Below are 23690 nucleotides of genomic sequence, written 5' to 3'. Positions count from 1 at the left end.
GCCCGTTGCAGAAGAACCCTTTGGTGCTGTTGTCCTGACTTGCTCCTAAATTGGATTTAATAAGTGAGGCAGAGCTGCACAAGCTCCTCAGCAGGAGGAACTATTTTTTACCTTTCTTTTTATCCCCAGTGCTTTGCACATAGTAGGCACTCAATAAATGCTTAGTGGTTAGCCGACTATTTGCCCAAAGTCACAAAGCTAGTTCAGTGGAAGAGCCAGGAATAGAATTCAGGCCCATGCTCTCCTAGTCTAATCTCCTGCACTTTGCTCATTTTAGGGGGGGAGTGGGGGTGGGGGGGGGCATGAGACCCACGTGGTCAACTTTGGCTTCTCAAAGATCCTCAAATTGACCAAAACACTAAATCTGGGTTTTGCAATTCATCTCGGCCAGACTGGGGCGCCTCTGCTTGCCTGTCACCAGAGTCCCAGCCTCACAAAAAGCGAAGCAAAAGAGTCCTTGGAAGCCTCTTCAGATCGGACAAACCGCTCCAGGATTGATTCATCGAACCCAGGAAAAGAGAAAAGAGAAAAGAGGAAAGCGGTTGGGAAAATGAGAGTTTTGGACCTCAGAGGCCACTGTAGGTTGGAGTGGGAAGGCGGAGTCGGGGAGAGAGCAAGATGGCGGCCCGCGGTAGTGACAGCGAAGATGATCTGGTCACCTACGGGACCGGCCTTGAGCCCCTGGAAGAAGGTGCGCGGGCTGGGGTGGGGCACAGTATCGTAGATCAAGAAGGGGCAGGGAGCAGGGCTTAGGCTTCTTATGGGTTGGGGTCTAGGTGGGGTGAGGGAGTCCCCTGGAGGCGGGAGTAAGGGGGAGGCGGGGTGTCTTCCGGAAGCCCGGCGACCCCTGGAAGGAGGAGGGGGCCGCGCCCCGGAGAGCGGCACGTGCAGCTGCGGCCGCCTGCCTGCAGGGGCAGGAGTGGTCGTGCAGCCCCTCTTACCTCCTCCCGGCCTCTTCTCTTGGGCAGGCTGCCCCTCCCCCTCCCCCGCGGCGTTCGAGTTTAAGTTTGTGCAAATGGGTGCCCGGGTCAGAGGACTCTGGGTTTGGGGTTTTTGTGTTTTGGTGGTGTTTTTGTTTGTTTAATTCCCTTGGCGAAAGTTGCCTTGAGTCTTAGGGCATGCAGCTCTAAGTTTTAATCGTGGAAGGCTCCTTCGAGGCTTTTGCACGCCGCCTCTGTGGCACTGTGTATTTAGACTCTCTTAAGATATTTTAAAATTGCGTTAAGACTCAGTAGTGGTAGGAGCACCTGAAGTTTGGGAGCAGCTCCCTAGCCTCTCTCTGCTTCAGTCTTCTGATCCATCCCGTGATTGCTCTTGGTAATTTCCATCATTAACATTGGGTGATAGACTGCAGATAAATACATAGTATTTAGATAAAACAGATCTTGGGATTTTCTTCCCAGCAGGGGGGATGAGACATTTATTAAGTGACTACCAGTATCTGCTGCTGCTACCACCACTACTATTATACTAATAGTTTAATTATACTATTATACTAATAGTAGTAGTAGACTGCAAACTTTTTGAAAGTATGTTAAAAACCTTATCAAATATTGCATAGGGTAATTCTGGTCACATAAGGCACATTTACTACTTGTTGAACTAAATCATAAGCAATTGAAAAAACCCAACCAAGTGTTTATTATTTTCCTTCCAATTACGTGTAAAAACTATTTTTAACTTTTTTTTTTAAAGTTTTGAGTTCCAAATTCTATCCCATCCTCCATCCCCGAGACAATAAGCAATCTGATATATCTTATACATGCGCAATCATGTAAAATATTTCCACATTAGTCATTTTGTACAAGAATCCTTGAACAAAAAAAGAAAGAGTGAAAAAATAGTATGTTTCAGTCTGTATTTAGACAACTTCAGTTCTTTCTCTGGAGGCAGATAGCATTTTTCATCAGGAGTCCTTTAGGATTGTCTTGGATCATGGTATTGCTGAGAATAGCTGTGGCATTGACAGTTCTTCATTGTACAATATTGCTGTTCCTGTGTACAGTGTTCTCTTAGTTCTGCTCACTTCACTTTGTACCAGTTCATATACATCTTTCCAGGTTTTTTCTGAAATCATTCTGCTTATCATTTCTTAATGCACAATAATATTCCATTACAGTCGTATACCTCAGCTTGTTCAGCCATTCCCCAATTGATGGCCATCCCTTCAATTTCCAATTGTTTGCTATCACAAAAAAGAGCTGCTATTAATATTTTTGTACATGTGGGTCCTTTCCTTTTTTTGTGATCTCTTTGGGATACAGACCTAGTAGTGATATTGCTGGATCAAAGGGTATACACAGTTTTATACCCCTTTGGGCATAGTTCCAAATTGTTTTCCAGAATGGTAGGATCCCTTCACAACTCCACCAACAATGCATTAGTGTCCCAGTTTTCCCACATCCCTTCCAACATCCATCATTTTCTTTTTTTTTTTTTTGTCATATTAGCCAATCTGATAGGTGACTGAACTGTACACTTGAATAAAACAATGAATTCCACAATTTTAATTTCTTACTCATTGGTGAGGTCTCACCTCACAGGTTTCATTCTGGGGAAAACAAAAATGTAATAAGCTGTCTTAGTAGTAGCAGCAGCAATAGTAGCAGCAGCATCATTGTTCTGTCATGTAGGACTCCTTGTGACCCCATGGACCATAGCATGCCTTTTATTCTCCACTATTTCTTGAAGTCTGTCCAAGTTCATGTTCCTTGTTTCCATGATACTATCTATCCATCTCATCTACTGTTATCCCCTTTTCCTTTTGCCTTCAATCTTCTTCCATCATCAGGGTTTTTTTCCAATGAGTCTTGTCTTCTCATTATGTGGCCAAAGTATTTAAGCTTCAGCTTCAGTATTTGACCTTCCCATGAATAGCCTGAACTAATTTCTTTAAATGTTGAATAATTTGATCTCCTTGCTGTCTGAGGGGGTCTCAGAAATCTTTTCCAGAACCATAATTTGACAGCCTCAGCTTTCTTTATAGTCCAACTCTCATAGCCATACATCACTACTGGAAAAACATAGCTTTGACTATACAGACTTTTGTCTGCAAGGTGATGTGTCTGCTTTTTAGTATGCTGTCCAGATTTTCCATAGTTTTCCTTCTAAGGAGCAAGCATCTTTTAATTTCATTGCTGCAGTTGCCATCTGCAGTGATCTTTGAGCCCAGGAATATAAAATTTGACATTGCTTACATTTCTTCTCCCTCTATTTGCCAGGAAGTGATGGGATGAGTTGCCAAGATCTTAGTTTTTTTGATGGTAAGCTTTAAGCTAGCTTTAACACTCTGCTCTTTCACCCTCATCAAAAAGCTTCTTATTTCCTCTTCACTTTCTGCTATCAGAGTGGTATCATCTGCATTTCTGAGATTGTTATTTTTCTAGGCAACTTTAATTCCAGCTTTTGATTTATCCAGTTTGGCATTTCACGTGATGTGGTCTACATATAAAATATATAAGTAAAGTGACAATAGATAGCCTTGTCGTACTCCTTTTCCAATCTTAAACCAACCAGTTCCATGTTCTGTTGTAACTGTTGCTTCCTGGCCCATATACAGGTTCCTCAAGAGACAAGTAATATGATTTGGTATTCCCATCCCTTTGAGGACTTGTCACATTTAGTTGTGATCCACATAATCAAAGGCTTTAGTATAGTCAATAAAGCAGAAGTAGATGTTTTTCTGAAACTCCCTTGTTTTCTCCATAATCCAGTGAATGTTGGCAATTTGGTCTCTAGTTCTTCTGCCTCTTTGAAAATCAGCCTAATCTGGTAATTCTCAGTTCACATATGCTGAAGCCTAACTTGCCGAATCTTAAGCATAACCTTGCTGGCATGTGAAATGAGCTCAGTTGTTCAGTAATGTGAGCATTCTTTGGCCTTACCCTTCTTTAGGATTGGCATGTATACTGATCTTTTCCAATCCAGCGGCCGATGTTGAATTTTCCAAATTTCCTGGCATACTGAGTACAGCACTTTAACAGCATTATCTTTTAGGATTTTAAGTAGTTCAACTGGAATTCCATCACCTCCACTAACTTTGTTGTTAGTAATGCTTCTTAAGGCCCATTTGACATCACTGTCTAGGATGTCTGGCTCTAGATCAGTAACCACACCATTTTGATTATTGGTGATGTTAAGCTCTTTCTTGTATAGTTCTTTTGTACATTCTTGCCGCCTCTTCTTAATCTCTTCTCCTTCTGTTAAATTCCTACTTTTTTGTCTTTTATCATGCCCATTTTTGTATGACTTTTCCTTAACAACTCTAATTTTCTTGAAGAGACCTCTTATTCCCATTTTCTTATTTCTTCTATTTCTCTGCGTTGCTCATTCCCTATAACATTTAGCATTTTTTACCTCTGCCTCCTAAAATCCTTAGCTTCCTTCAGGACTCACCTCATAAGCTACCACATGAATGGGAATCCTTTTCTGATTCTCCTAGTTCTTGTTCCTTCCCTCCTCAGATTATCTTGTAGTCACTCTGTAAATGTTTAGCCTCTCAGTCGAAAGTAAACCACTTAAAGGAGGTACTGTTTTTAAGTTTATCTTTTTACTTCCAGCACATACCTCAGCACCTTGTGTGTAGTAAGCATGTAATAAATGTGTATAGGATTAGATTGGATTAAAGTTGGGTAGGACTTGAATAGGCACAGAGCAGGGCCCATGGGGTGTGAAGAATAACATTGCACTTTTATTATTTAGATGCTCATATAATCTTTTTTATTTATAATCCCTAATTTGCTTGTTCATGAAGTATGAAAGGTGATGTTAGCAACTGAAGTATTTGCTTTATATTTTCCTCTTCTTTCTTTAGTGCGTCACTGGGAAAATCTTGTAGGAGATGGGATTTTTTCGTCCGAACTGTAATATTAAATTGGGAAGTAGATTTGTAGTTGTACTTCCTCTCTGGCTTAGAAAAGGCTACATAACTTAAGTTTGAAGATTAATTAGTATTTTCTAAACACTTTGAAGTCTAAAAGTACTAGGAGGATTACAAAAAGTAATTTCATGTCAGAAAGATAACTACTTTAACTCCCATCTTTGAAGTTTTAGGGACAGGTTAGATGAATGTAGCTAGATGAAGGCCTCCTAAGGCCTGATTGATATTTCAAAGCTAAACTTTGATAAAGATTTATTGATTGAGAATTAATCTTAAACCTAGAGGCAATTGCTAATTATCCTAGGATCTTAATTGGGATAAGAGGAAGCACTAGCATTCATTATCTTTCCTTTCAGACTTTATCTTTTTGTTTTTTCCACTTAAAATAGATAGCATTTACATAGCACTTTAAGGTTTGCTGAGTGCTTTACGTGTTATCATCTCCTTTGAGTTTCACAATAATCCTATGAAATGGGTAGTATCTTTAGTCTCATTATACAGATGAGGAAACTCTGTGGGAGGGGTTGATTTGATTTGCCCTGGGTCACAGAATTAAGTAAATGTCTGAGACAGAATTTGAACTCAGGTCTTCTTAACTCCAAGTCCTGCAGTTTATCCTCGGGTCCCCCCCTCTATCTCCACTTGTCATCAAATGAACTCGCTCTTCCAAACCTCCCTTCATACAGCTATAAGATTAATCTTCTTAAATATAATATTTCAGTTTTATCACTTCTTAAAAATGTTCATTGTGTGCTCATTGTTTACATAATAGATATACACCCATAAGTTGGTTTTTTCTATGTTGTATTTTTCCAGTCTTATTTCTCACTGTTCCCCTGTACTACAGTTAAAGTGAATTATTTTCTGTTTTCACATGTCCCTTGACCTTTTCTTACTCCCTGCATTTGCTCATGTTCTCTTTTTCATCAGGAATGCCCTTCCCCTACTACCTGTACATTTGTATCCTTCCAGGCCCGGCTCAAATACTCCGTCTTTCTGGAAGCCTTTCCCACTCAAGCAAATTTGTAGTGTCATGGTAAAATGGAAAGGCTTCTAGGTCAAGTGTTAGGAGACTTATGTTGGAATCCCAGCTCTGTTGTAGCCATGTCTTTTCATTTGTATTCTTTCTTATTTGATATTGATTTTGGTTTTTTGCTGTAACGGGTCATTGTTCTGACTGTACCACAAATGGCTGACTCAAAGATGACTCATCTGTCAGTAACCAGTAGTTTTCTGTCAAAATATGATCAATTTCATTTTGGACGGTAATATTTGATGCTTACTTTGTGTAGTGCTTCCTTTCTTTCCTTGAAGTAGATATTCAGGGGCTACCAGCATTTGACCCCTTTGATTTCAAATACTAAACCAAGTTTCCAATGTGTTTATCACCACCTTCTCACATCCTGTACTCACCTTTGTATTACTTTGTAATACTCACGGGTATTAAAAGTATATGTTAACTTGATTGGGGGGGTCTGATCAATTTCCTCATAGAATTTCTCTGCTTTCCCATCTTCTGCAACAAATATTGCTATAGAACTGTAATGATCTTTATGGTGGCATTTTTGCTTCTGCTCATCATAAGCCTTGCAATACCAGATGACCAAGTGACCTGTGAAATATTGTTTCTTTTTGCCTTAGAGCACACCATGAAATTAAGTCCTCTGACTTTTTTACCTCTCCAAAGAGAATCTTTCCTTTGGCTGTAACTTTCTTTAACTTTCTGGTTTCGTTTATTTAAAAAAAAATTAACATACATTTCTTCCATGTTAATTCATTGGTTATTGGAATAACTAATTCTAAATTGACACTTAGAATATGAGCAGTCAAGTTATGTTTCTAGATGATCTAGGAACTGTGTGATTGTTAGTATCCTTTCCCTTCTTCTCTACCATTATCTGAAGGCCACTTTTTACTTCTTGAATTTCCATGACCAAAGAATCTTTCATGTAATTGCCATTCTACTGATGATTAAATTCTCTGTGCTTACCTAGATTTGTCTTTGCTTTGGATAGCAAACTTGGTGTGTTACCCAGGCCCTAATCTTTAAAGACAATTGTTGTTTGGTTGGTTTTTTTTTTTTAGTTGTGTCCAACTCTTTGTGACCCCATTTGTGGTTTTCTTGGCAAAGATACTGGAATGGTTTGCCATTTCCTTCTTCAGCCCTTTGTACAGATGAGGAAACTGAGGCAAACAGGGTTAACTGACTTGCCCAGAGTCACATAGCTAGTAAGTGTGTGAGGCCAGATTTGAACTTGTAAACATGAGTTTTCCCTATGCTAGTCCTGACATTCTATCCACTGTGACGTCTAGCTGCCTTCAGTCTTTAATGACAACCCTTATTTTAAATAAACTCAGTTGGAGAATTTTGAACTTCTGGCATGCATACAGAGAGAATTGATTTATTTTGCTGTATTGAAAATTACTTAATTTCGGACTTGGCTGTAATATGTAGAGGGGCAAAATTTTAGCATAGTGGATACGACATTAGATTTTGGAGTCAGGAAGACCAGGGTTCAACTCTAACCTCAGATACTTAGGAGCTGTGTGATGCTGGGAAAGTCATTTAATCTCTCTGTGCCTGAGAGTACTCAACTGTAAAATGAGGGGATGGTACTTGATAGCCCATTAAGGTCTCTTCGACCTTTGAATCTACGATCCAATGTTAGATAGTCCTTGCTGGTTGTGTGATTTCAGTCTGCTTCTTTAGGACATTCTATCTACCTGGAACAAAGGTGAAAGAAGAGAGCTAACGTCTAGTAACAGTGACTGGACTTGTAGAATCTTCGCAAGCAAGAGGCTGTCACTGTGATCTAAAAAATGGATCAATAGCAGGGGGAGGATTGGGGACTTAGAAGGATGCTGCAGAGTTGAAAGTGGAGTGAATTACTGCTGTAAAATAAACATAATTATAAAATGGGACGTGTTATGGGCAGGTCCATCATCTTTACCCCTTCTTCACCAGAAGACTGCAACTTGGTTTATTGGAGTTTTTCTCCCTAGGTGATATAACTTACTTGGAAAGTAGGATTTGTTTTATTTTGTCATTTATAGTCCCAGAGCCTAGCACAGTGGTACATAATAGGTTTTAATGGTTTTTGGTTGGCATTTAACTTTACTAGAACATGCATATTCTCTAAAACATATTATACCTATATATATCTCATGGAGTAGAGAAGCTTGATAAAATGAATCCCAAAGACAATAAAATTTTAGGAAAGGTAACATTACTTTTGGTATGTAATTGTCATCTGAAATAGGAAGAAATTTAAGTTTATTTTGTTTAAGAAGAAACATTTTCCTTGAGTGACTTTTCTTTTTCCCTTTTCTTTCCCCTTTTACTCTGTGTGTGTGTGTGTGTGTGTGTGTGTGTGTGTGTCTTTTAAATAGGTGAAAGACCAAAGAAACCACTTCCCATTCAGGATCAGACAGTTAGAGATGAAAAAGGAAGATACAAGCGGTTTCATGGAGCCTTTAGTGGAGGTTTCTCTGCTGGATACTTCAATACTGTTGGCTCAAAAGAGGGTAAGACCTTTCTCCTTGTTGATAGAACTATGAGATCTTATGTTTTAAGCCATATCCATACTATATAACATTTTTTAAAAAAAACTTGTATTTTAAGTTCTTTTGTTACTTCCATAGCAGTTTTAAAAATGTGCTTGAATGGTAAGCATATCTCCAGAGGTAATCTATTTTGTTTTTTTCCTTTGTTTACAATTCGTATTTGAAATGGCTTCATTTAAGGAGGCATGATAGGTTAGAAGATGGAATGGAATGTGTGGGTTTGACTCCTGGCTTTAACATTAATAACTCTGTAACTTTGAGTAAGTAACATAACCTCTTTAAGCCTTAACTTTGGGCCTTAACTTGGGAAAATGGAGGCTAATGATGTTTGTAACATCTACCTTATAGAAATGTTTGTTATAAGGCCAATTTTTTGTAAAGTCCTGCATAATTTTGAGTTATGTATTAGTAGTATTTCTTTTTGGCTCTTAAAATTTAGATACATTTTCTTGGTAAAATTTTTAACTTTTATTTTTCAAGGATGGACGCCCTCTACCTTTATATCTTCAAGACAAAACAGAGCAGAAAAAGCTGTTCTTGGTCCAGAAGATTTTATGGATGAAGAGGTAGGTTTACAAAACTATAATTGCTAAGTAGCCTTAACTAAATGTGTATTCTGTGTTAGGTTCTGTGTGGCTCAAAATAATACTCCCCATTCAAGAAGTTTAAAGATAAATAAGGTGGTTTCTGTTGATGTCCATTGGTGTCTGTAAGGCTCTGCTTTATAGATGTATATATTTATACTGCTGTATATTTGAGTTTTGTATCTCACACTATTTTTAGTTCTTAAATTTCATCTTAAAACTTCATTATTTTGTAGATCTCAAGTCTGTTTTATAGTTCAGTACCAAAAAGGAGTCTTTTTTTTTTTTTAAAGGATCTTAGTGAATTTGGGATTGCACCTAAGGCAATTGTTACTACAGATGATTTTGCTTCTAAAACCAAAGATAGAATTAGAGAAAAGGCCAGGCAGTTAGCTGCGGCTGCTGCACCTATACCTGGAGCCACTTTACTAGATGACTTAATAGCACCAGCAAAGTGAGTAGAATTTTTCATTTAAAATTTACTTCTTCTTGTAGCACTTCTGCCTTTATAATTTTTTGTATGTTGTCTATAGAATTTCTGTTTAAGTCACCACATAATATTTATTCCTTTTAGATTATCCATTGGTTTTGAATTGTTACGAAAAATGGGTTGGAAAGAAGGACAAGGAATTGGTCCTCGAGTAAAGAGAAAGCCACGTAGGCAAAAACCTGGTGTGTATGTTTAATATTAAATTCAAGCCTCCAGTGAGCTCAAATCAGCTAATCACTTCAGAAGTTAGAGAAATAACTAATGAGGCTAAGGTTCTTTCCCTTTGAAGTCTAGTTACTGTATTATGGCCATACACTAATCCTAAGGGTAACTATCCATTTCAAAGTGCCTGTCCTTCTTCACTGACACAACAGTCTCAGTCCTGGATCACCTCCAGTGACTCTCTCCTCCTGCCCCACACCCACAGAATGTTGTTGGAGGAAGATAAAACCATGTAGAAGTGACTCATTAGAAATTCATGCTTTTAGACTTCATTCTGGCATCAGTCCCTTTATTTTGTCTCTTCTTGACAAACTTGCTATCAAACTTCCCACATCAGTTACTTTTCTTTCCCTTTAAGTCCCTCATTTCTCTCATGCTCTTATTCTCAGGGGATAACTGACTCCTTTACAGCGAACAATCAAGACCATTCATCTTGAACTCTTTCTTAGTCCTGTTCTTCATTGTATCTCTGGCCATATAGTTATTCCCTTGGTCTTTTTCTCTAGTTTCAGGGGATGAATCATTTTGTCTTCTTTCTAAAGCTAATGCTTCTACCTTATACCATGGATCCCAATTCTTTCTATCTCTCTTGGAATCTTAATCCTGTGTTTCTGAGAATCTTTGCTATTCTTTTTATCATGGAATATTTTCCTTCTGCCTTCAGAAATGCTTGGCTCTCCCTTAGCCTTATTTTGAAAAATGATTTAGTTTTTCTACTTCCTTTTACCACCCATTAGTTCAGTTTCCTGTTTATTCATTCACTTTTGTTCAGTCATTTTAATCATATTCAACTCTTCATGACCCCATTTAGGGTTTTCTTGGCAAAGATATTGGAGTGGTTTACTATTTCTTTCTCCAGCTCATTTTACAGATGAGGAAACTGAGGCAAAGAGGGTTAAATGACTTACCATGGGTAACACAGTTAGTAAGTGTCTAAGGCCAGATTTGTACTCAGGTCTTCTGTGTGACTCTAGGCCTGGCATTCTATCTACTGTGCCATCTAGCTGCCCCATTTAATCACTTAATTCCTGTAATTTGGCTTCTGCCTTAAGTATTCTACTGAAACTATTTTTTTTAAAAGTTACCAGTGACCACCTTCCTGCCATATCCAATGCCTTTTTTTTTTCTTCTGATCTTTAATATCTGTGTAGCATTTGATTATTGCAGCTATCCACTTTATAAAACTTATCTTCCTTAGGACTACACTTGCCTGATTCTACCTTTATGAACATGCTGGCTCCCCTTCTTTTTGTCTCCTAATTTATTCAGTTTCTCATTGAAGTTAATTATCTATATCTTACGTATTCTCTACCAGATCATAAATTCCTCGAAGGCAAGGAGTATGTCTTGTTTCATCTTTATATCCCTAGGTCCTAGCCCCGGGCTTTGGATATATAAGAAATTTAAAAAATGTTTATTCAGTTATTCTAATAATGAGTATATCTTAATTCTCTGTCCTGATCTTTCTGCTTTTATTTTATGAGAGGAATATGAAAAGATAGTTTCAATGGACCAGTTGGTAGGACTTGATGACTGGAGGTGGGAAAAAAGAGAAATAGGAATGAAGGATTCAACTGAATGAATATTTAGTAAATTCCTGCTGTGTGCAGAGGTGTTTTTGAATCTGGGCAACTGGGAAAATAGTAGTTTCATCTGTCCCATTCCATTCCTTTTACCACCAGATTAATTTAATATCTTATCCCGTACACATGGATTACTACAATAGTTTTCTTATTGACTTTCCTACCTCAAATATGTACCCTGCTTCTTAACTCATCCTGAACACAGTTACCATATTTATCTTCTGAAAAGTTGGTTTCTAAATGTCACTTCTCTATTCAAGGATTAAAAGCTCTTGCTATATCAGGTGTAAACTTCTCTGCTGTACATTGAAGGCATTCCATAATCAAGTCATACGTGTGTAGTCTTATTATCCACTTCATTTGCTTTTTGGTGAAGCAATTGGGGTTAAGTGACTTGCCCAGGGTCATACAGCTAGTAAGTGTCAAGTGTCTGAGGCCGGATTTGAACTCAGGTTCTCCTGACTCCAAGGCTGGAACTCTATCCACTGCACCACCTAGCTGCCCCTTATTATCCACTTCAGCTAAACACAAAGCCTTTCCATTAGAGATAGACTTATCTCCTCATTCCCTCTTAAATGGGTTATGGTTGTATCATGCAGTCTCTAAACTATAATTTACCACCTTTTCCTAGTCAAATTCTTCAAAAGCCAGCTCAAGTCCTACTTCTATGAGGTCTCTTCTGACCATCCTGTCTACCTGGTTTTATCTTTTTTTCAGAATTCCTTTAGTCACTATTGCTGATTTTTAATTGATACATTTTGTTTTGACACAGTAGACATCTACCCTCCCACTAACCTCCAACAAAGTGTATTTCCTAAACACAGCAAGACAAACCCTAGCTAAAAGAGTGGTTGCAGTTTATAGTAACATGTCACATTTTGCTTTAGCCAGATGCTATTTGTTAACAGAAAGAAAGGATGTGTACTTTGATTTTAATAATTTGGTTTGAGTGTTTTCCATTGTATTTGACCTGAGACTTGTTGCCATTTAGTGTTGTTTTCATTTACGTTGTCACAGTTATTGTGAATATTGTTCTTTTTTTGATCGTTTTTGGAGGCAACTGAGGTTAAGTGACTTGCCCAGGGTCACCTAGTAAGTGACCTAGTAGTGTCTGAAGCTGGATCTGAACTGAGGTCCTCCTGACTCCAGGGCTAATGCTCTACCCTCTGTGCTACCTAGCTGCCCCTGAGTATTGTTCTGTTGGCCCTGTTTTTTTTCTTACTCTGGGTCACTTTATAAATCTATCCAAGTTTCCCTGAATAATTCATATTCATCATTCCATACTACAAATACTGCTAATTCAAAACTTAAGACCATTGCACTTTACCTATTTTTTTTATTGCTGCCTTTTGTTTCACATCAAATTCATTTCCAAATATAACATCCTCCTCCTCTGCTCAGTAAACCTTCTCTTATAAGAGGTAAAAAAAAAAAGATTAAAAAAATTAACAACATACATAGTTGTGTCCCTTCCCCCACCCCTGCAATGAAAGGAGGGAAGAGCCATACTATTTTCTAATTGTTTGATGTATATTAGTTTTGTCTCTCTGATTAGGTTAGATATTTCTCAAGGGCTGAAACCAAATGTCTTAAACATTGCTTCCTCCATAGTACCTAGGAAATGGGCAGGGGACAGTTAACTGCTCAGTAAATGCTTGACTGGAGGAATTCATCCTGTACCACTACTGCAGAAATTCTAGTGTGGTTTGGGATCATGGGAAGAGAGCACTTTCTCTGGATCCTTTACCTTTACCATTTCTTACCTTGTCTTATACTTACGTTTGTTTGTTCTTGAGGGCCTGGGTCAATTTTTGTCTTTGTATGACCAGCACCTAGTCATGTGCGTTGCAGGTGCTTAATAAATGTTAAGTGAATGAATGGCTGTGTCTGGAAGGATACAGTTTCTAATGCCATATGACATTAACTTGTTTTGTGACCCAGGGGACAAACCACTTAATCTTTCTGAGCATAAGTGTCCTTATCTCTAAAGTGATAGTGATAATCCTTTGTGTTTCCATCTACTTGTAGCGCAGAGCTGTTATAAAGGGAACACTTTGTAAACTCTAAAGTTTAGATAGCTATGTAAATTGTTGCTTCTTGTTCTGGTAACAAGCACAGAGGTATCTATAATCTTACCAGTCACATTGTACAAGTTATATACGGACCTTCCTGCCCCACTCCCCCCAACCATGCATAGTCTATTGTTGTATTCACTATGTGTCCTTATTTTTTTAAATAAATATTTTATTGAAAATTTTTGCATTGTTTTCACTTCACAGTGTTACCCTCCCTTTTAACAAAAGGTTGCTGTCAGGCAAAATAAATCCCAACACAAGGACCATCTTTGAAAATGCATACTTCATTCTGGCCTGTTGTCAGTCCTTTATCTGTTTACTGGAAAGAGGGCAACATATTTCACTGTCAGTCTTCTGAAATCAAGATTGGTCACCTCTTTGGCCAGAGTTCTGATGTCTTTCGGTGTTTTCTACTACGTTATTGTGGCTACTTGTATAGATGGTTTTCTTGATTCTGTTTACTTTGCTCTGTATCGGTTTATATATGCCTTCTTGAATTTTTTTTTTTTCATATTTGTTGTTTCCTATGGTAATATAATGTTCTATTATGTTCATATGTCACAGTTCAGCCATCCTGCAGTCAATGGGCACCCACTTTGCTGCCCAATAAAATATTGCTATAAATATTTTTGTGAATATGCCTTTCCCTCTTTTGGGGGGGCTATCATACATTTCCTACCTGGGTCTTTTTATTTTAATTATTGTTCATTTTACATTATTTTTATTGATGTAGTTTGTTTCTGTCACATTCAAATCCAAATATATCTGTTACCCCTACCCAGTGAGTCATCCCTTATAACATTAAAAAAGAGAGAAGAAAAAAATCAGTTCAGCAAAACTAATGAATGTATATTATGTGTGACAGTATATACAATATCTATACCCATAGTTGCCCACCTTTTCAGTGAAGGGAAGGAGGTGCATTTTCTCAACTCATCTCTAGAGCCAAATGTTATTATTATAATCCCAAATCATTAACTTTTTTGTTTTTTTCCATTTCCATTTTACAGTCATGAATATTGTCTCCTTGATTCTGCTTACTTTGTTCGGCATCAGTTAATCTAAGTCTTTATGTGCTTCTCTGAATTCTTTATAGTCACCATTTCATACACCCCAGTCATAGTCCAGAACTTTGATGTGCCACAATTTGTTTAGCCATTCTCTAGTCAGTGGACATCTGTTTTATTTCTAGTTGTTTGTTACCACAAAAGTGCCGCTTTTAATTTTTTTGTGTGTTTGGGATCTTTCTGATCTTAATCTCCTTGAAGTATATACTCAATGCTTGTATTGCTGTTTAAAGTGTATCACGTACCTTTTAAAAGAGTATTAATGATGAGTTCTTTTAAAAATGTGCTAAATAATGATTGACTGGAATGACAGCCTATTTTAATGTTATGTGACTAACTATTTTCAAATGTCTTTTATAGTTCCTGGAGTAAAAATCTATGGTTGCGCTTTACCCCCTACTGGTTCTGAAGGATCAGAGGTATTGTGTAGGTTCATTAATGTTCTGTTGTCATTGTAATTTTCTTTTTTCTTTTTTCTTTTTTGTTTTTCTCTTTAGGCAGTTGGGGTTAAGTGACTTGCCCAGGGTCGCACAGCTAGTACCTGTCAAGTGTTTGGTTTGAGGCCGGATTTGAACTCAGGTCCTTCTGACTTCAGGGCCGGTGCTGTATCTGCTGTGCCACCTAGCTGCCCCTCTCATTGTAATTTTCAAAATAGAAATAGGATCCTTAGCATTTTTTTAAGTAACCACTTTAAAAATCTGTTTTCAACCATCAAAAAAGGTGTATTAAATGCACACTGTATGCTTGTTATAATTATTTTATAGTAACATTAGTTTTATGTGACCTTATCTAACAACCTTAGCACTTTGGATCACAGCTGAGAGACAGAAAAAAAGAAAAATACATTGCTATGTGACCTAAACAGAGGATAGAGTTCTTGCACTAAAGCTCATTCATGTGTTCTTTCAACATAGCTTTAAGTCCTTATTTTGTGCTGGGCACTATCCTCTGAAGGCTACAAAAAAGCCTTTAAAAGCCTTTGCCATCAAGGAGTTTAAAGCCTAACATGGCAGGTTAAAACATACAAACAGAAATTTCTGTCATACAAAACAGTACATGGTAAATGCCTTTGGTCTGATGCAGTCCAAATGCTGTAGGAGCACAGGGGGCAGGGAGGCACCACTTTGAGCTGGGATGATCAGGAAAGGCATTATAAAAAATGTGGCATTTAATCTGGGCCTTAAAGTGTAGAAAGAGTTCCAATAAATAGTAGAGTTGGGGGTGGGCTATTGATTATAGGCAAACAGATCAGCACAAGCAAAGGCACGGGATGGGAATGAACAATGTATTTGGGAGAAGATAAGCAGTATAGTTTGACCTTAATATAACGTTCATATACATGAGTGAAAAGAGAAGGCTAGAAAGCTTAGTTAGGGCCATGTCAAAGAGTGTTGAATGCCAGGCTTAGGAGTTTGAAATTTATACTGTAGAGAGGGAGCCATTCTTCAGCAGAATAGTGTTATATTTAAAAGGATGATAGAGAAAGAATAATTTGAGTAGTAGTGTGCAAAATGAACAAGAGGGGAGAGAATCTAGTGATATCACAATTGTCCAATTAGAAAGTTGTCGCAGTTGTCTGGTCTGAAGTAGTGAGAGTCTCATATAAGTTGATAGCAGATTTGGGAGAATTCTGGAAGAAATAACAGACAGGTCTTAGTGATTAGTTAGGAAAGGGAGTGGACTCTGAAAAAAAGGAAGCAAATAAAGATAACTACGGTTTCAAGCTCAGATGACTAGGAGAATTGTGGTGCCATTAAAACTTTGGAAAATCAAGAAGAGGAACTGATTTGGAGTAGGGGGTAGATAGAATATAATAAGTTAGCTTATATATGTGATGAGTTTGAGATGCTAGTAGGGCATCCATGTGAAAAAGTCCAGCAAACATTTGGAAATGTGAGACTCGGGCTGGGGCCAGAGGTCAGAGCTCAAGACATAAGTAATTTATATTGAGGTTCCTAGGGGATAGGCGAAAGCTTTGTGGTAGAATACAGAACAAGATAAGAAACGTTTCAGTCTTGTGTTTCTAACACCTGAATATTTTTACTTAAATGTTCTCCTATAACTTCAAATTTAACATTAAGAAGCACTAAATTTGCTGTCTCTCTCTCTTCCCTTAGCCAGTTCCTGAGTTGACTGTTTCTCCCCTGTTTCTCTTAGTGCCATCACATTCACTTAGGCACCCACTTTGAAACCTTGGAGTAATCTTCAACTCCTTTCTCTTGTTTCATAACTCATCAGTCACCAAGTTCTCTTGATTCTTCCTTTACAATCTCAATTAAATCTATCTTTTCCTTTCCACTCCAAGTACCTAGATCACCTGACATTTAGAATGCTGTAATTGGTTTCACCTCTAGAGTCCTTCTAATCCATTCTGCACATCCCCGACACATTAATGTGCACCTTTTCTTGAGCTATTAAATGATGACTATAACTTGTGTCCCAGAACACTTTCTTATTAGTACTTAAGAACCTTGAGTACTTCAAATCTTAGAATCTTGGAATTTTTAGTGAAGATTGAAGGGTTAAGAGACCTGAAGGATCTAGGCTGATACCAGCCAGTGCCAACACAGACACATATATAGGATGTTAAAAAAATTTCAAACAATCCAGTTATTTCAAGCAATTGAAAGTAGAGCAAAATTCCAATACATTAAACATTAACATTCTCAAAAGGTAGTTAATTTACAATCGGGTATACTAAATTAAAAGTACAAAATCCTTAAGAACAGGGTCTATCATAGAGGCATCATAGTCAAGTAGAAATAACCTTCAGTGTGGAGCCTTTGTGAAACCTGGGTTCAAATCCTGGTTCTACATTGACTGACTGTGTGATTCGGGACAAATTACTTAACCTCTCTGAGCCTCAGTGTCCTCATCTGTGAAGTGGGTGGGAATGCTTATGTTACCTGCCTCACAGGACTATTAGGAAAATATTTTGTAAATCTTAAAGTGATGTGTGTGTGTTGATGAGATAAGATTTGGAGTGAGTTAGGTTATCAACGATAATAATAATAGTTTCATATTCACAGTACTCTGCATCATAGTATGTACTTAGTGTTTACTGTTTGAAACATGATTATATAGTCGTTTGTCATAGATCTAATGTAGTCATTTAATAAAGCACTTATAATTTTTTAGAATTAATTATTATATTTATAAATAGTCTTAGTTTTACTATATATTGATGTACCTTATTTCTTTAAATATTTTTGCAGGAGGATGATGATGACTATTTACCAGATAATGTGACCTTTGCACCCAAAGATACAACTCCAGTGGATTTCACTCCTAAAGACAATGTTCATGGCCTTGCTTATAAGGGCCTAGATCCACAGAAAGCATTATTTGGAATTTCAGGGGAGCACTTTAATCTTTTCAGTGATGTATCTGAGGGGACCAGCAATCTTCTTGGAAGCATTAGACCAAATAAAGGAAGAAAACTTGGAATTTCGGGACAGGTTAAAGCATTACTAGTTTATAAATATTCAGTCATTGCAAATGAATATACTTTCCTTAATGTACTTAACATATATATGTTTACTGGAGATGACTGCTTCATTATACTTACTTTTGTTGAGAAATATAATTTTACATTAAAAAAATTCAAAACAGAATTGACCTCATTCTCACCGTAATGGTTTTGTTTTGTTTTTTTTTTTTGATGTGTAGACATGTAAGTGAGATTTGTGAAATACTTTAGACAGGCTCGTCTGTAATACTTCAGCTTCCTCATTTATAAAATAAAAGACAGCCAGTATATTGGCTTACATTTCATACTAAAGAGAGGGGGACAAGTTGTTTCCTTTAAAGATAATCTGCCATTGCCAATCACAAGTCTTCTTAACCCTAGTCAGAGATTTTAACAAGATTTTGAGCAACCTATATACTTTTTATGCTTTAGACAGTAGACAATTAATAAATGCTATGTTTATCATTTCTTGATTATTATTCTTTAGCAAGGTGGGTATTATTCTTGCACTCATCTTTTCTGTAATCTGTGTACTACTACAGTTAGGAAGGCACGGAATAGTTGTGCTGTGGTGGAATAGCAAGGCAGCATTGGCTGCCAGGAGTCATGCTAGAGGACACCAGATTCTTTTTATGTTGGGCATGCCTGCAGCCAGCAGATACCATGTCTGGCAGGGAGAAGCAGGGCTGTATTCTAGGCTGGCTCATTATGCTGGGGCTGGAGCGTATGGTCCTTGAAGGGGCTTGGAGAGAAAGTCCAGTGAGACTTTTTTTATAGCAGGGCAGTACAACTTCAGGAGTTTGGGGTTCCTGGGTATATTTCCTTCTGTGTGCTGTACTTTTGTTCCTTTGTGTCATATGGGATTTTTGTGTACTAAGCTGTGCTGTGAGCTACCCAGGGTCTTGGCCATAGTGTATACCAAAGTGGTGGTAGTGAATTGTGCCACAAAGTCAGTAATAGCTGCATCCTTCACAACACTCGAACCATTCCCTAGTTTCAGGTGTGTCTGGGTTAAGGGTTATGATCCATCACTGGATGGTGTGGAAGGGTCACAGTTAGCCTGGGGTTCTGTTTCTTACAGTCAAGATTAGCCTTGTGAAGGACAGGAAAACTGTCTTTCATTTAAACCTTTTTGGTTCCTCATCTTTTTAACTGTGCTCTACCTAACCTTGTGTTGTAAGATCACTTTTCTGATATTGAATAGTTCTGAGTTGAGAGTTCTAGCCTCCTGGCTCTACAGGTTGCATGTCTCCTATTCTTCCTTTACCTTTGACAACTGGTTCATAGTTTGCTAGGAGTTTGGAGTGTGTGTGTGTGTGTGTGTGTGTGTGTGAGAGAGAGAGAGAGAGAAAGTAATTCAGTGCCTCCTGTTTATGTCCCTATGGTGTTTAAGTCCCTTATTTGGTAAAACAAGTGTAGTAAAGTATCTGCAATCAAATATTTAAAATTACATATCATTTTTCAGTGTAGATGTGTCTCATACATACTTCCATTCATCCAACTTTAAATATTTTTTCTTCTAAGGCTTTTGGTGTAGGTGCTTTAGAAGAAGAAGATGATGATATCTATGCAACAGAAACATTATCTAAATATGATACCGTTTTGAAGGATGAGGAACCTGGGGATGGACTCTATGGTTGGACAGCACCCAAGCAGTATAAAAGCAGGACAGGTAATTTTTAAGAGATAACAACTTTAGTATAGATATTGAGTGTCAAGGTAAGGAAAATGGTAATTCTTTTATTAGTCATAAATAAAAATGTAGTTTGGTAGCCAAATGTCAGGATTGGGATTATAGGTGGTAGAGAGTGAGGAGCTGGAAGTAAAGGAACTAAGATGAGACTGGAAGAGCTAAGGCAGAATAGGACAAAGACATGAGAAGGGCTAGGGGCTGGGGCAAGTGAATGCAGTGCAGCCCAGGGATCTGGAATCAAGTGAGTAGCCTAGAACATGTATTGGCATGGAAGATCACTGGTTAGAACCAAGTACTTGAACAATAACTGGCATAACTAGACAAGGGAAATGCGGAGTAGATATAAGTCACTAACAGCAAAAAGTATGGAGATGTTTAAAGCTCTTCTCTTTCAACATATGCTCCCAAGGCCTCAGTTCCAGATTTTTTTACATGGTTGTTGTTGAGGGGGAAAAAATCAGTTCTAGCATGATTTATCCAGAATTTGTGAGAGAGAATAGTTAATTAGGAGTAGTTGGCAAAGAAAGAATAAGAAAGGGGAAAACAGGTTCTTGTAGGCAGATCTTAACACTTTTTGATTTCATTTCTAAGTATTTGAGCCCAATGCCCTATTATCAATTTTCTGCTTTCATCTTCAGGAGTTAGAGAGCCCCAAGAACTAGAGAGGCCATGCCCATCATAGATGCTTAGAGCTGGGAGGAAACTTAGAAATCATTCAGTCAAACTTCTACCTAATGCTTAAATTCCCTCTGCAAAATCACAGACAAATGATCATCTCATCCGCTAGACTGCCTTGTGGCAGGGAGCCCACTACTTCAGAAGGCAGCCCATTTTATTTTTAGACAGCTCTGACTTTTAGGAAATTCTCCCTTGTTTTTAGCTAAAAATCTCCCTCCCAAAAACTTCAGCCTGTTCTTTCTAGTTTTATTCTTTAGAGTCACATATAGTAAATCTAATTCCTCTTCCATTATAGTCCTTTTACTTTTTTGAACATAATTATTGTGGTCTCCCTAGTTCTTTTCTTCTCTAGGTCAGACTCCATAAATTCTTTCAACTATTAGAGAATTCACCCTCTTCCCTGTTTGGGATATCAAACCTTTCCTGGGCATACCTGGTGATATCTCCATTCTCTGAACCCATAGCACTTTACTGCTTGTTTGACAATTAATCCTTGTTGATTTTGTGATATCTTTTGTGAACATATAAAAAGTTAAAGAATTCCTCTCATTTCCCTAGTTAGATTAGTAGTACCTTTAGGGCATGGACTGTGTCTTACTCCACCATCAAAATGCCGAGCACGTAACAGGTGATCAATGAGTTCTTTCTTTTTTCAGTTAGTGGTCTCAGAATCTATCTGGTAGTTTCTATACATGAATATCAGGGGGATGATTTTTATGGGAAATGTTGATAATGTGATGGTGTCATATTATTAGCTGTTAAAGAAGTTAGTATATCCTTGTCAGAAATTGCAATATTTATAAATAATGCATGATTCCATATACATAGTTTAATTCTAACAAATGTCTTCTGATTATTTTGAATAAACTCAGCTATCTATGGAGGTTTTTGAAATTATTTATAAAAAATAACAAGTTTGCATAGTTTTTAAACTTATGATCTTAGCCCCTAAATGAAAGGATATTTTCTAATAAGTCTCCTTAACTATTTTGTGTCATGTACTACTTTGGCAGTCTAGTGAAGCCTGTGGCCCTCCTTTCAGAATAGTGTTTTTAATTGTACAAAACAAAGCACATAGAATTACAAAGGAAACCAAAGGTTAGTGAAAATAAAGACTTTTTTTCCCCACTTAATTTTTTTCCCTAAAATCTATCCATAGTCCTCTTTGGGATCCATGGACTCCAGGTTAAGAACCCTAATTTTAGAACAACTCATGTGAGTTTATATATATTTGGTACACATATGAATGTTTGAGATGTTTGTAGTGCCTTCTATTCAAAGGGAGACAGTATGGTACAGTTTGGGGATCGTTGGCTTGTGTCCCAATGTGGGTTCAAATTCACACTTATTATTACCCAAGTGACTTTGGGCAAGTCATTTAATTTCTCTGGGCCTCAGTTTTTTCATCTGAAGAATGAAGGAGTTGGATTAGATATCCCTTTAGGTCCTTTCTAACTCTAAATCTATGATTCTGTGAACCTTTTTATTTATATTCACGTATAAATGTTTGAAGTGTTTATAGTACCTTCCAATCAAAGAATATAACTAAATAATTATCTGGCCCAATGTGTGTATTATGTCTCCTGCTTGCGTTGCTTCCTTATTCTGTTCATCTCTTCCTGTGCCAAGTATCCCTTAGGTGTGACATTCAGCAGACACAGTGTTGTGTCTAAGTAAAATTGTCTGATGGTTTCGTACCTATAGTAGCCAAAGATAGTGGCCTGGAGATTCTGAGATATCCTGACAAAGGTCTTCTCCAGTTTTGGATCTCCTCCCATGTATCTCCTAGCAATACCAAATGCTGTTACATAGTGACAGACAATTTCTAATTTTGTTTTTTTGATTATTTGTTTCTATGTTGCTATTAGAAAAATAAAAATAAAAAGATGTACATTAAAAAAATATAACTAAATTGTCATCTTATTAGAATTTCGTTTGAGAAGGTAAAAGTACCTTTTGTTCTTTCCTGTGATTAGCTTGTGGGAGGTTTTGGTTTTATTACACTGTCTTTGGATAGTTGCTAGGAAACTCCGAGAGTAGTCCAAATGTGTTTTTTTTTTTTTAACCTATTTTTAGTATGGACTATCTCAAAGTGATAGTTACCGTTTTTTTTTTTTTTAAAGTCAATTCTTGTGCTCTTGATTGCAGAGATCTCTTACTCAATGCATATTTTTAGGTGCTTATTTACTTATAGAACCTAATATTTTATGAACCAGATATTTTTAGTTTTAAGATGTCATTGTTTTGGTTGACCTTTCAACTATGTAGAAACATAGACCTATGTCCTGAATAGTGTACTTAAATTAGGGTGGTGTAGGGTTGTGCCACCTAGGCACTGAGTCAACAAAGGTGTGAGGGATGGATTTATGCTCTACTTTTGTAACTTTCATTATTATACAAATCTTTGTCTTGTTTTTAAGTGATGCATAATTTTAACAAAAGGTACACTATTGTAAACAGTACAGTATATCTCTAAAATTAATAACATTCACTTTGCAGGATCAGAAAAAGATATCCAGTATGTTGGCAAAATTTTAGATGGGTTTTCCCTGGCATCTAAACCTTTATCTTCTAAGGAAGTAAGTAAAAAATTTTTTCCTTATTAGTTTTGCTTTTAAAAATTGTTCTAATGTAGACCAAGGATTGGCAAACTGCAGCTCACAGGCAAAGGCCTACTGCTTCTTTTTGTAAGACTGCTTATTTTTGTAATGCTGAGTGAGCGAAGAATGATTTTTACATTTTAAAATACAGTAAAACATTTTTTACTTTAAATACCCTAAAACTATTGAAAAGTGTTAAAACCAGTTTTAGCCCTCAGAACCCTGATTTAGAATGTAGGGAAAGATTGTTGGAAAAGCAGTTGGAAAAATCCTCAAATCCCCTCACATTTTTGGAAAATAGTAGATTCAAACTTAAGTTTATAGTAAGTAATGAGTCATCATTTAGTGAAATTACATCCTGTATTACAGTCAGTCAGTAAATCACAGACATTTTTCATAATTAAACCAACTAGTTACCTGCCTTTTAATAGAAACCCTAAACATTTTGAAATGTTACTTAATTTGGTTGCTTTTTTCTATTGAAAGAAAAGGGATGGGGACAGGATCTGTGATTTCATTGACATGAGTAACTCCAAGTGACTAATTTATAGTCTTAGGGAGTTTCCTAGTACGTCAAGAAGTTAAATGATTTCCCAAAGGCCACGTGGCAAGTAGATGTCAGAGGCAGGATGCGAGCCTAAGACCCAGTCCCTACTATGTCTTGATGGTGCTTCTCATTCAAAGAGAAATATTTTAGAAATAAACCGGAACTTCATTTTGATTTAATTTTAGGAACCACATAATAATAATAATAATAATAATAATAATAATAATAATAATAATAAT

General features: G+C 37.2%; 1 protein-coding gene across 1 annotated transcript in view; it reads left to right on the top strand.

Moving 5' to 3' along the window:
- The first annotated feature begins 387 nt into the window (after positions 1-387).
- LOC114047171 (G patch domain-containing protein 1-like) overlaps positions 388-23690 on the top strand; it is a 50772-nt gene continuing 27469 nt past the window's right edge. The window contains exons 1-9 of the mRNA XM_027867938.1: positions 388-691; positions 8270-8404; positions 8924-9009; positions 9321-9481; positions 9602-9699; positions 14825-14883; positions 17680-17922; positions 19458-19605; positions 22804-22883. Coding sequence (XP_027723739.1) covers positions 619-691; positions 8270-8404; positions 8924-9009; positions 9321-9481; positions 9602-9699; positions 14825-14883; positions 17680-17922; positions 19458-19605; positions 22804-22883 — 1083 coding nt within the window. The 5' untranslated portion in view covers positions 388-618. The remainder of the gene's footprint in view (positions 692-8269; positions 8405-8923; positions 9010-9320; positions 9482-9601; positions 9700-14824; positions 14884-17679; positions 17923-19457; positions 19606-22803; positions 22884-23690) is intronic.

Source organism: Vombatus ursinus, unplaced genomic scaffold (genome assembly GCF_900497805.2).
Source record: "Vombatus ursinus unplaced genomic scaffold, bare-nosed wombat genome assembly UNPS02014786.1, whole genome shotgun sequence".
Lineage (NCBI taxonomy): Eukaryota > Metazoa > Chordata > Mammalia > Diprotodontia > Vombatidae > Vombatus > Vombatus ursinus.
Note: the sequence above shows the minus strand (reverse complement) of the source record. Positions and strands in the feature narration are given on the sequence as shown.